A 13,053-nucleotide genomic window follows, 5' to 3' on the forward strand; every position below is an offset into this window, starting at 1 on the left:
ACTGTGCTGTGCTTACTCCCCTATGCAGAACAGCCCCTGCTCCTCCTCCGACATGTGCTATAGCTGTCACTGGCCCTAGGAAGCCTTCCTGCACTCTGATATTGGATTAGAACTCCTCTGTTCTCTACTCCTGTGCTCATGCCCTTCACAGCAACTGTACATAATGGCTGCTTTATTTTGTTTCTCTCATTAGACTGTGGGCTCTTGTCTTGAGGGTAGGGAAGTACAGGCAATGGTGAGCAAACATGTCTCCTTGCCCTCATGAAGCTAACAGTCTAGTGGTAGATGGAAGATCAACTGAATTACCACACTAGTAAATATATAGTTGAAAACACTTATAAATATTCAAGACAGCTATGAAAATACTTCAAAGGAACAGAACAAGGTGCTAAGAAGGCTAATGCCTGAGGAACCTCAGAAAGACATATCCCAAGAACTCATACCTGGATTATCAGTGGAAGGAAGAGTAAGGGAATGGCGAGTGCAAGTGTGTGAGTGCAGATGAGTGCATTGTGCCCTGACTGTTTTAGGCACATGTATTGCACGTGAAGAGGGGCCTAAAAGAGGGTGGACAGAGGATGAAGAAAGGGCTGGAGATGATGGAGGGGTCCAATTAGGCAGTGCCTATCAGACTACATTTAGGGTTTTCACCTTTATGTTAAAAACAATCGGAAGATATTAAAGGATTTTAACAATAAGAAAGGGTCGGGTAGGAGGAGCAGTGGAAGAATATGACCAAATCTGCACATTCTAATGTGCACATCCACTTGTTTGCAGTGTGAAGAACAGACTGGAGAAGATATATGTGAGGAGGCCAGTTACGATGCCATCACAATCATCTAGGCAAGGGGTGACTGCAGCTTGGATGGGAGCTTAGACTAAGGGCATGAGCATCAGGATAGAGACAACTATACTAATTCACCAGAAAATTGGGAGGTGAAGTCCACATGGTTTAGGGATGGCTTAGATTCATGGAGGTGCTTCTCTTCAATTCATAAGCTGGCCAAAAGGCCACATGTAAAGATTTCTAGAAACAGATGCTCTAGAGAAGGGGGTGACCAAATCCTGTGGACCAAATCCAGTTGGCTCCATTTCTTGTAAATACAATTTTATTGGAACACAGTCATGCTCCTTTATGGATTGTCTAAAGTCTTTTGTGCTACAATGGCAGAGGTGAGCACTGGCGACAGAGACTATATGGGATGCAAAGCCTAAAACGTTTACATCTGGTCCTTTACAGGAAAACACTGCCAACCCCTGCTCCAGAGTCATGAGGTGTCGGTCTATCCTATGGTTACAATGATGGTTGTTATCATCAGCCCCAAATAAGGGTCATGAAAGAACAAGAGCTGCCCCATCAATACAGAGGCTGAGCCAGGGGTAAAAGGTGTCCCGACCCTGCGGGTACACTGCATCGTGATGGTTTTCTTGGTCTTGGGATGGAGACAGGTCCACTCCAGTGTGCCGTAAGCTGCAGCTCAGCTGAGCAATGGCCAGGGGTCTTAACTGGCTGCCCACAGGAATCCTAGATATCTTTGGCACAGTTCTCTCACTTTGTCTGCCAGCATTAAAGGGCTGACAGAGCAATTAAACTTATTAAGCAGCCTGACCCTCGTGCGGTGAGGAATTTTAAATACCAGATGGATAGGCTTATTCATAAGGGAGTGTCTGGAAGTTGTACTGCTGTCTACCATCAGAAGACGATCCTGTGTCCTCCCCTGGAATAAAATTCAGCCTCTGGAGAAATGCAAGGATAAGGCTTTTAATTTCATTTTCTCTCTTCTTCAATAAAGATATTAAATAAAAGCCCACCCTGTAAGGATTTATGTCAAACACACATGAGCACGTGCTTGGGCACAAACTCCAGGAAATGCAATGTGAAGAAGCTAACACTTCTAGAATCGATCATTCTCAAGAAATATAAAAAGCAGCACCAGCAGCTGCTGCCGCCGCCTATTTCACTGACCTCCATCAACCCTGGGAAATTGCTGCTCTGGAATAATGGATGCTCTTGGAACTGTGAGTCTATCACTGAGACAAATCAGGCAGATTTCTAGGAGTCGACCCTTTCTGTTCTTGGGCTGCTTTGTTTTTTTTCCCTGACAACTGTCACTTGGATGATAATCCCTACCTTGTCACAGGCCCATCTATCATGCGAATGCTCAGCATATTTGGTGACGACATATTCTAATTTTTCAGGCAAGGAAAAGCTGTGAAAAAGGGAAAAAAACAATTATAACCTCCCGAAGCCCTTTAGCCAGACAGGGTAGAAAATGGCTAGAACCAACCATCGGCTGTCAGAAGTTGAATGTGATCAACTAGTTAAGCCCAAAGCTGAGCCTGGGTTTCCCACACAGTTACATTCTCAAGCACACATGGCAGGACAGCCGGGCTAGGCCACACCAACCCACAGTGAATCACAGGCTGTCTCTGCAGAGGTCTCCACTGAGTAGGTACTTTTCCTCCATCTGCTCGGGATTCTCCTGGCTCCTGAAGAACCCCTTTGTCCAGACTAGCCAATGAGATAAAGGGGATCCCTTCATCCAATGAAACTGGCCTGTCATCTTACTGCTCCAATCTGGGAATGGCCGAAATGGGTAATGAGAAGACCAAAAGTTACAAAATAGTGGTTGATTTGTGTCGTTTGTCTACCCATTGTTTCTGTTTGCCCTGTAGCTCTTATCTCTTCTATTAGCATCATATTAGAGAAACTAGTCTTAAGGATGGGCAAGGGATGTGCACATGAGTAGGCAAATCACTCTCATTCTCCCTGGCATTTGACTCTTTTTTTCTTATTTTTTGTTTTATTTTTTTAAATACCAAAAAACACCAAACAATCGCAAACATTCCTATTTTGATCATTCCATTCTACATATATAATCAGTAATTCACAATATCATCACATATTTGCATACTCATCATCATGATCATTTCTTAGAACATTGCATCTATTCAGAAAAACAAATAAAACAAAAACAGAAAAAATATATATATACGTACTATACCCCTTACCCCTCCCTTTCATTGATCACTAGTATTTGCCTCTTGAGTGGGGTGAGACAAGGGCAGAAAATTCTTCAAGGTGATTCACCCAACACAGGGACACCTGAAGATTTGTCCAATTGGCTTTTCTGTCTTGATGCCAATCTTTCCCTGGTCCCTGTCCTTCCTGAGGACTGGTTAGTTAGTCTTTCACTGGATTTTGGTAACTCCATATCCCCTTATAAAGGCCATTTTCTGATTAGGTTAGCCAGAAGTAGTCTCCATTCTGCACACTACTCCCAGAACCAAACTGATGTCAGAGGTAGATGTGAAGAAACCAGAACTCAAAGTAGCACAGAACCACTCATCATTAGTACATAATTGCCATTACAGTATAACTCTGTCTCATAATGTCTATGAAAACATTTAAGTTATTGCACATTTACTTTTACTTTGTCAAATTTTGGCACCCACATTATCATAGGGCAAAATTCTCCAAAGCCAACATCTGTCTTCTCTTTGGCTCCAGTTTGATATTTTACTCATGCCCTTTACCTCTTCCTTATGGCAGGTTGAATTGTTTCCCACCATACACTCAGCTCAGGCTCAGTCTGAGGGAAGAAGTACTGAATTACCCCAAAGATGAAATTTATACATAATCAAAACTGACATCCCCTGGGAAGGGCTCAGGCTACACTTCTGTTCCATAGAATGCCATGTGAGAGCCACTGTCACAAAACACAAATCCAAAGTGCTCACTTAGGACCAGTTCTACTTTCCCTGCTCATTCTAAAACAGTTTTGGGGCCTTTTACTTCCAATGCACTTAGAGATAAAAGACTATACGCCCCATGACACATATTCTTAACTGGGGCAAAACTGCCACAAGCCAAAAGTGAGAAATATTTTGCTCAAAGAATAAACACACGTCTGTGGCTTATTCACTGGTATTCTAGCCAATACCAGTGAGGAATGCTGGAGAACTGAAGGGAGAAATTAAAAGGCATTATTGTAGGATTTTTCCAAACTTAAAGCATCCCTTGCCATGGAAAAGAGTAGGTCGGGCCTCTCAAAAAAGGACCCTAGGTGGTTCTGCCATCACCCTACTCTTACCAGACCTCGGCTGAGTGTTATTTATGGGGCTATTTTGATGTACAATGGTATTAGAACTGTACATGCCTAATTCACAAAGAGTGAAGACTTTGTTAAAAAAAAACTCATCAATAAATTAATTGCATCATTTGTCAGGGTGGTTCTCTCAATGCCTCAGGCAGTGTTTATTCTATGGAGGACATGCATCTCTTAGTAAAAATAAACCAACCCCACTCTCCCCGCAAAAAAGGCCCAGAGTATAATAATACATTACACAATCAGATATGGATGGTTAAACCTTAAAAAAAATGGAGACAAAATCCAGTTCCTGATGTGATTGAAAGTGTCAAGGGAAATGACGAACAGTGGTAGCAAGAGGGAAGGAGGGGAAGCTTTTTGTTTGCTGCTACTTTCTGAAAGAGGATGATTGGCTCCTATGCAAATACTAGGACCGAGGGAGCGATGATTCTGGACTCACTTCATGGTGTTGATAGGTTTGGGGTCAAAGTTCCCATCTGCATCCACCGAGACCTGTTTCTCCAGTGTGGCTGTGATTCTGGTGTCCACGTAATCCGGCGGCAAGGCTCCAGCGATGGCACCGAGACAAGGCAGGGCCATTCGGAAAAGATCTGGGTCGAACTTCTGCGGGGCAAAAAAGCAAAGACCACGTTAGTAGAGAAAGTGTAAACATACGATTAGGCAGACCCATTCAAATGTTAGCTGAAAATAAAATCAAATGTATACATCGGTCTGTGTTAACCAAAAAGGATAGCATATAACCCATTTAAAGCTTTCTGGTAGAAACTGAATTCTCACAGGAAATGAAATGACAATCTTTAAACCCCTCAGGTCCCCAATTGCTTTACATTCTAGCATTATCTCCTAAATAGTTCATTTCAAGAGCATCTAAGGTTAAGTGGTTCCCACCAGGCCACAAAAGTCTAAACTAGAAAGTGGCCCAGCCTAGAACTGGAGAGGGCAGAGTAAGTGTTGGAAAGCATTGCAGGGTCATATGTTGACATATCCTCACCAGACTTCCCAACAGCATGTCCATTCTCTCTTGGACCCAGCCAGGAGTGAATTTCAGTCAAATAATGGGGTCACAAACAACTTTTGACCGGCTTATCCTAGACCAAAGATTTCCAGGGCTAATGAGGATATAAGTGCAGGTGGACAAGGTACACACATGCTCCAGAATTCCCTAAGAACAACCAGGTCTACTCACTTTCTGCCTCTAAAGCTAGTGACCTCATGCATCTAAATAAAATGGGTTAAGAGAAGTGGAGTAATATCTCAGAGTTAGAGGCTCTGAGTTCTCATCCAGCCTCCTTTATGTCAAACAAGTGGCTGTGAAGAATCTCCACGAGAACGGTCTTAAAATCTTCTGCAAATCCCACATCCCAACATTGGAGGAGACAGTGGGATTTTTCTTCTTGGCTTGAGCCTAATGACTAACAGAAGCCATACCACGTCAGGCGTGGGGCCAGGAGATGGGGAGGGAGGAAGGAATGGAGAATAAATCCTTCAGACAGGCCCGGGGAAATCATTCTGCCATCCACTCTTGTACTCGCTGTCCTTTGTTAGGAGCTCTGTGAGTTTGACGAGTTATTCAACGGCTCTGAGACTTTTCTTCACCTTAATATAAGGATCATCGCAGTTCGTTTTGCAGAGAGTTGGAGTGAAGATTAAAGTAACAGGCTTGTAAAGCTTAGCTCCTAGCACACGGTAAAGGCTGAATCAACATTTGCTGTTATGACTCATAGGTACTCGGGTCATCGAGGTCCTCCCCCTTTGCTCAGGAACAGCTGTTATTACCTTATGGGAGAGGGAGTCAAAAATGCCCCAGAAGAGCTTCTCGGTTAGGTGCAGCTCCTCCTCCACGGCCAGACCACAGCTCCCCTGTCCTGAAGGCAGACAGTAATACTTCCAGCATTGTTCGTAGTGATTTGTCAGAAGCTGCGAAGTTCAGAGCAGGATTGCAGCAGTGAGGTGGGATAGAAAACACCCAGAGGCATCCAAGACAGGCCGGGAGAACAAAAGAGTAACCAGAGATCATGAGAATAAAACCAACATCTGAAGCAGTTGGATTGTGTACAAAAAGGCCCGCACACACCGCTGGGGATATTCTGTTTTCATGCCTAATGAGCGCCAGCCTGGCTGAATCTGCCTGGTTAATTCTTGTGACTCCTAATGTGCCCTGAACAGCCACTGGAAATTGCCGGGGGACTGTATCTACTTCAGATAAAGAAAATGCTGCACCCTCGGAAAGTAGCCACCAGGTGCTGTTTCAGCCTGTGGGGGTGGGAATAGTTTCTTCTGAGATCTCTGCTTGTAATTATGGAAGTGATGATGGAGGAAGAAGGATGGTGGGCAGCAAACTGTAGGTCTGATGCTTTTCCCTACACTGATGACCGCCCATAGCTTCCTCGCCTTTTACTCGAGTCTGTGGATGGCCCAGCCGTGTAACAGCAGCTTCACATCTGCCCACTAGAGGGCAGAAGTGTACTGCTAATTTTCCTATGCCACCAGGTGCGAGCCTTGTCCTCTAAGAAAAATCTCCTTGACCTAAGAGGTAAAAGTGAGCTGACTGAATGGTATTGATAAGGACTTATCAAGAGCCAGCGTCTGGCTGACAGCAGAGGTCTGCCCAGGAAGTAACGCCGAGTTAAACTGTAAAACACGGTTTTTAGCCAAAGTATTTTTTGAGATTAAAACGGACTGTTAGGATTAGAGAAAAGAATGAGCCCCTGCAGGGCTGTGGAAAACATAAGCTGTTTTCTGCCTGGTGTGGAGATGGGGGGTTGAACTAAAGGCCTCTGGGAATCCTGCTTATTCCAGTAAAATGTTCTTGGAATTCTTGCTTGGGCTGCTTCTGAAAAGAAGGAAAAGTTCTAATAAAACTTGTAAGTAGAATTTTTGGGTGTGTCTGGCCATTTAGACCAGGCAAATATGGCAGGTGCTTCAGAAGTAGAAAATAAAGAATTTGGGCAGAGAGGCTCCCAGTGCCGCCAATGAAATGTTTATAATTCAAGAGGAAATCACAAATGAGCCAAAAAAAAAAATAAAGAGAGCGCTCTGTGGCATTTACCTTTTGGTGAAAAAGTAAAAGAAGCAGAGAAGAAACAAAAAGAGGACCTGTTAAAAAGAAAAAAAGAAACACAGTAGGAAAGGGACACTTAAGTTTCTGCACTTAAATAAAAAACCACAGGGCCTTCAAAGCTTTTTGAGAATGAAAATATTTCGAAAACCCAGTGATGGCAGAAGAATGCGAAACCCGAGTCCCCGTCACAAACTCTCTAAAAAACCAGTAGTCAGCGGAAAACAACGAAAGAAAATTGGAGCAGTTAACTAATCTAGCAAAGCTATTCTTTTCAACCTGGACCTTTAGAAAGTGGTTTGATTTGGGGCTCTATCTTGCTGGTTAACTACTAACACAAAGGAGTAACACATTCAATGTGCATATGTTGCACCCCAAACTTTCAAGATATCCTGTTTCACAAGGCACGTTTCCGAGGGCACAGACTGTATTTCTGTAACAACAAACATGTTTACCTTAAGAGGCATTTTGCAGTATTCATTAAGGAGTGGCACATCAAACACAAGACGTCGCAGGAGCTGTTGTAACATGGAAGGCCTCAAGTGACTGCAGTATGGAATAAGGAAAAAAAGATAGAGAAAGACGGATAGGCAGACAGACAGGCAGAAAGAAAGACAGACTCAACATAGCTTAGAGTTAAGCCTCAAAACACAAGATCTTGGATAAACCACAGCTGATGATAAAACACTTTAAAAACGGAATATAGTTAAAATACAGAAAAATGGACAAGTGCTGATGATTTGGGATATCTAAGATTAAATTCTAATCACCATGTGACAAGATGTCCTATGCTTTATGCATATTCAAATATGTTCACTGATTACGCACAAAGAATATAACAGAAAGAAGGTACAGCTGATTTTAGAGCTGTTTCTAAGGACTGACCATCCTCTAGAAAGCTCCAAAGGGAGAAACGAGGGTGAGCCAGCTGCATAGCTAGAATCCCAGGCCATCTACTGTGGGCTTCGAAGTGAACCTGAAGGGCCACTGGGATATAGCTGGCCCATGAAATTCTCACTATTGCATTCATTTCTTTGGGAGGCTTTGTCCTCAAACAAAACAAAACAAAACAAAACCAAGTCAAAAATGTCCTTTATAAGGAGGTTTACTACAATGTAGTAACTAAAGAACAATTTTCCAAATTATGAGTTTAGGGTCTTGGTATTTGGGGCAAGTTAATCTTGAGATAAAGGAAAGATAAACAGCATTTATTTGTTCTTCTGCAGGTTGCTAAAACTTTTTAAGACCTAGGACGCTACGGACTCTCTCCACAGAAAAGCGCATACACTCACACGCGGTTTGACATCTAAGCTCAGCCCTTGAAGGCCTGAATTCCTTCCACAGACCCCTCAGGAGCCAGGGAGGCAAAGCAAGTCACTCTGATGTTAAATACTGGGATGCCAGGGAAGAAAGCCTTAGGGTTTCTATAACAAGGAGGATGGATGCAAAAGGAGATTAAAAACGAGTTCTCATCTATCTCCCAACTTTTCCTAGAGCTGGCCTTGGGACAAAAAGCCCTGGGATAAAATGTGTGGTCAATGTATACAGCAAACAAATAGCCTTGTCTCTGAATCTAAGGATTTTGTTGTAAAATTAGTCAATTTTTCATGTTTTTTTTTTTTTAGCTAATTAGCAATATCACCTAAGACTGAGTAACCTGACTAAAATCAAGGAGTAAAATAACCTCTAATTTTAACTTTTTATGAACAATGAAAAATCTAAATATTGGTTTTTATACTATGTCTAGAGCTTATGATGCCAAGAAGAGGAATGATAAAAGCCCCAGAAAGTATATTAAAAGGCCTGTGAGTTTTATTTTTGCTTGATGTAAAATTCTAATTTCCCCATGGTCTGATTCCTTTGCAGTAAAGACTTGTCTCACCAGTGTGGCTTTATTACTAGGAAACAGCTTATGAGGTGAGACAGCTCCTTGGCTAATTTATCTCCTAAGATGCACGTTGGGTTTAGATCTAGCAAAAAGGTAGAATAAGATCTGCAGGCATTACTGATGCAGTTACCAGCCAATTACAGAATCGATTCTGCTAAGAGAGAGTTCTTTCTGTGTAAACTCATTATTTATCCCCTTTGCCAGCACTGGGAAGAAAAGTAGAGGCTCATATAAACAAGAGATGTAAACAACTACTTTTCCTTTAGAAGGGGGCAGAGTGAAAAACCTAGGTGCCCTATTAATTCCTAGAAGTCTGTAAATTCACTATCGAGTGTCTCTCTCTTTCGAGACCAAAAAAAAAAAAACATTGTAATTAGCTTAATTCTCTGGCAGTTATTTCAATAACCTTAGAATGAACCTGATTTTGATAGGGGGTCTCAAGGAGAAACTCTTTTTGGAGCCTGGGCCCTCCTTCCCCCCTGCACCCCAGTACACTGTAATGAGAGTTTCTTCCTCTGGGCATGGTTTGTTCCCTAGGAATCAAAGCCTGTAGGCCTTAGATATAAAACTAGCACATACAAATGAATTATCATAAAGCATTTTAAACATAGGGGCCAGGACTATGTTTGAAATGTGTGCAAGACTGCCTTTTAGCTTGCTGTTCTAAAAGGACTGAGGACCTGGTTCATTTGTCTGGGTAGTCCTGGCCGTGGGATGCACAGTTCTCTCTTCTCTGCGATTAGGGGATCCAGCTCCTTCTCCAGGAGTCAGGGCCCTGCCTAGCTGGCCTGAGGGTCCTTCCTCTAGGACAGCCTAAGGCAGGGGATGCCATCTTGCTGCACACTGGAATCACCTGGGAAGCTTCAAAAACTGCTGAGGCCGGGGTCCTGTAGGAAAGGTTTTGATACCGTGGTCTGGGGGGGCAGCCTGGGCACTGAGAGAGGAGCAGCTTCCCAGGTGATTCTAATATGCAGCTTGCCATGGAAAACCACGGGCTTGAGACCACAGAGCCAAGCTGCCTCTGAGACTTGCTATTGGAAGGTCCTTCTCCCTCTGTCTCTGTGAGACTTGATATGGATTCCCGAGGATCCGGGGCTTGTGGGAAGCTTTGACCGGCCTCAGAAAGGCATGCCCCCTCTCTGCAGTGGTGAGAACGATTGCCTTTCACTCTCCATTGTGACTGAGGAGTCTTTATTTTAACCATAGGTAGAAAGCTTTGGGTCATGCTCTGGTCTCTGTGTAAAGAAAAACCCACTCATCTAGAGGGAAACTGGGTCTATCCTGGACACGAAAACATCAGTTCTTAACGAGGACACATCAGGTCTGAAAGATACCTCCTGTCCTGGTGCTAACGCTAAGGTTCAAGCCAGCCTCCACCATTCTGTCCACTCCTAAGAGGGGAGCTAAGCCTCAGGGAAGGAGCCAATAGGCCAACCCAGCACATGCTAAGGGAAGACTGTTTGAGGAAGGGCTGTGCATGGAGAGCTGCAGTCTGGAACTAAGACTGAGTTCGCCACTTTTTAGATTACTCAGTCAAATGCTGCTGACATGGGTGCACGCGCAGGCATGGAAACATGAGGTGGTGTACTTACTTGCAAATGGAAAGCAGACATTCTTCTATGGTGTCCCTCTGTGCTTTGGTGAGGGAGCGTCCCTTGGAGAGCCTGTATATTGTTTGTAGTGTGGAATCGATCAAAGAGGTGTAGTGCTCTGCCCCAGCAAAGAGGGGGGCACAGCGCGTGAGGAGCGGGAGCACCGCAGAGCAGATGTACCTGTTCAGTGCCAGCGCAGCCTCTGTGGTGCTTAGCGAGACCTAGGGAAAGCAGATTGGGACACTGGTCAATCTCCCTGGGACAGGCACAGCCAAGCTTTTCCCCGTGCACTCAGCTCCCATTTGCAGCTCAGGGAAGCTTAAACATATAGATGTTTCAAAGCAACAGAGGGGACAACTTTCCACCTTGCCAGCAGTTGTTTTTCTCTCTCTCTCTCTTTTTTTTGTTTTGCATTTTAAATGAAAACAAAAATTAAATTAATAGGAAAAAAACACATAACCCAAAGCCAAAAGACAGAAGCTCTCTTTTCTTACTCTATGGGAGCTCACAAGTTAGCATTGTGATTTTAAGATTAGTAAATTTATAATGGTTACAGGCCAAGAAATGTCTCAAAGTCATGGGCTTTGTGACAGCTTTACAGACAAAAAACAAAACAAAACCCACAACTCTGACTCACATCAGTTAATGTAGGAGCACTGCGAGCAGTTTACAGTCTGATAAATGAGAAGATAGGCAATCTCTATAGGGACCCTAACTGCATATTTGGAAAAAGTGTGAAGGGAATAGAAACCTGTAACTATCCCTAAACTCTTTGCATAATTCTCGTTCACAGTGTTCCGTTTTGTTCATTTGTCAGGCTAAGTTCAAAGAAGACTTATTTAGTGACACTAAAAATAGCCAAAGCATGCTTAACTACTCTCTTTGAAAACTGCAGAACTTCAAAAGAAACCTTGAGATTCCACGGACATTTAATATTGTCATCATTTCCTGTGATTATCACAGTCAGTGTGTCTGTTAACATATTTCTTATAACTTAACGATTTTAAAAACTGTTTTCTTTCAACTGTACACAGTCCTGTGCTCTCCTATTAATGGTCAAAAGTTTGCTTCTAGAAGCTCTGGTGACCATGCTAGAAAAGATATCTAATCGTTAACATTTATTACTTTAACAGAAAGAGAGTTGCTAAAATGCTTTGATTCCAGTGGCTGGAAAGGAGAATGCAAGAATATCTATCTGCTGAGGTATGTACTGAATTTATCTCTGTTGTAGATGCTGCTTGGACAAGCATGTGGTTTGCACATCAAATGCTAGAATAAATGCATTTACTGGGAATCTTGGGGAGGTTCCACAAATTAAAACCCTACTATTTTATTATTATAATTTTTAATCAAGGAAATTATAGACAGGCCCAAAGCAAAGCAAGCTGCGGAAGCACTGCTTTAATTATCCAAAAGGCTTCCTATGTCTCTAACACCTTCATAAGTATACCATTTCTCATCTCATGTACCTATGACACTCCCATCCCGATTGCGGCTCACAGTGCTTTCCATTTCTGGGTAATCTATTCAAATCCCAATGAAGGTACTAGCCAGGTGACTACCCATCACAGAGCTCAGATTTCTACCTTTATGGGACACCAGGTGGCGCCTTTGAGAAACCTTATAACAGACCAAGACATACTTCTGGCTCATTAAAAGCAACCCATAGTAGTTAGGTTCAGGTGTCAACTTGACCAGGTGATGGTGCCCAGTTCTGTCACTGTGAGACTTAAATGACCAGCATGTGAAATTCATCCATGTCTGATTACATCTGCAGTTGGCTAAAGGGTGTGACTTCCACAATGAGTAACAGTGAAGTTTAATTTAACTAGTTGGAGGCTTTAAAATGAGGTCAGAAGAGAGCTCAGCAGCTCAGACCCAGATGTTTGGAGACAAGAGAGGAATCACCCCAGGGAAAGCCATTTGACCCCAGAAGCTGAGAGAGAAGACCAGCAGACATTGCCACGTGCCTTCCCATGTGACAGAGAAAGCCAGAAGAAAGCAGCTGCCTTTTCTATGAAGAACTGTAAATTTGCAACTAAATAAATCCTCTTTATAAAAGCCAGTTCATTTCTGGTGTATTGCATTTCCAGCAGCATTAGCAAATTAAAATACAACCCTATGTGGCAAGATAGTTTTCAGACTTTAGCTGATCTAGTTTAGTATGCTCTTCTTCTTGGACTCGGGTTTCTTGGAAAACTGTCTTTGCTGAGTTCTGATTTTGGGCATCTGACATCTTTGCTGTTTAACTCCTGAGGTCTCCTACCTTAATGTCTTTTGAAGTAGCTTATTCTACTCCAAACTTGTTTTGCCCTTGGCCTCTTGGGTACTGGCCTTTGTCATGCCCCTGGATTGAGACCTTTTCTTCCTGATAATCAGTCAGTCCATCCCACTTAAGGGGAG

General features: G+C 43.1%; 1 protein-coding gene across 5 annotated transcripts in view; it reads right to left on the bottom strand.

Annotated features, from left to right (window-relative positions):
- The window catches only part of RYR3 (ryanodine receptor 3), a 498,481-nt gene that overhangs the window by 92,610 nt on the left and 392,818 nt on the right, over positions 1 to 13,053 (bottom strand). For all 5 annotated transcript variants that reach the window (XM_077127361.1, XM_077127358.1, XM_077127359.1 and 2 more), the window contains exons 48-52: positions 10,651 to 10,871; positions 7,626 to 7,716; positions 5,889 to 6,029; positions 4,552 to 4,715; positions 2,132 to 2,210 (exon numbers count right to left, since the gene is read on the bottom strand). In XM_077127361.1, coding sequence (XP_076983476.1) covers positions 2,132 to 2,210; positions 4,552 to 4,715; positions 5,889 to 6,029; positions 7,626 to 7,716; positions 10,651 to 10,871 — 696 coding nt within the window. The remainder of the gene's footprint in view (positions 1 to 2,131; positions 2,211 to 4,551; positions 4,716 to 5,888; positions 6,030 to 7,625; positions 7,717 to 10,650; positions 10,872 to 13,053) is intronic.

The sequence above is a fragment of the Tamandua tetradactyla genome, chromosome 14 (assembly GCF_023851605.1).
Source record: "Tamandua tetradactyla isolate mTamTet1 chromosome 14, mTamTet1.pri, whole genome shotgun sequence".
NCBI lineage: Eukaryota > Metazoa > Chordata > Mammalia > Pilosa > Myrmecophagidae > Tamandua > Tamandua tetradactyla.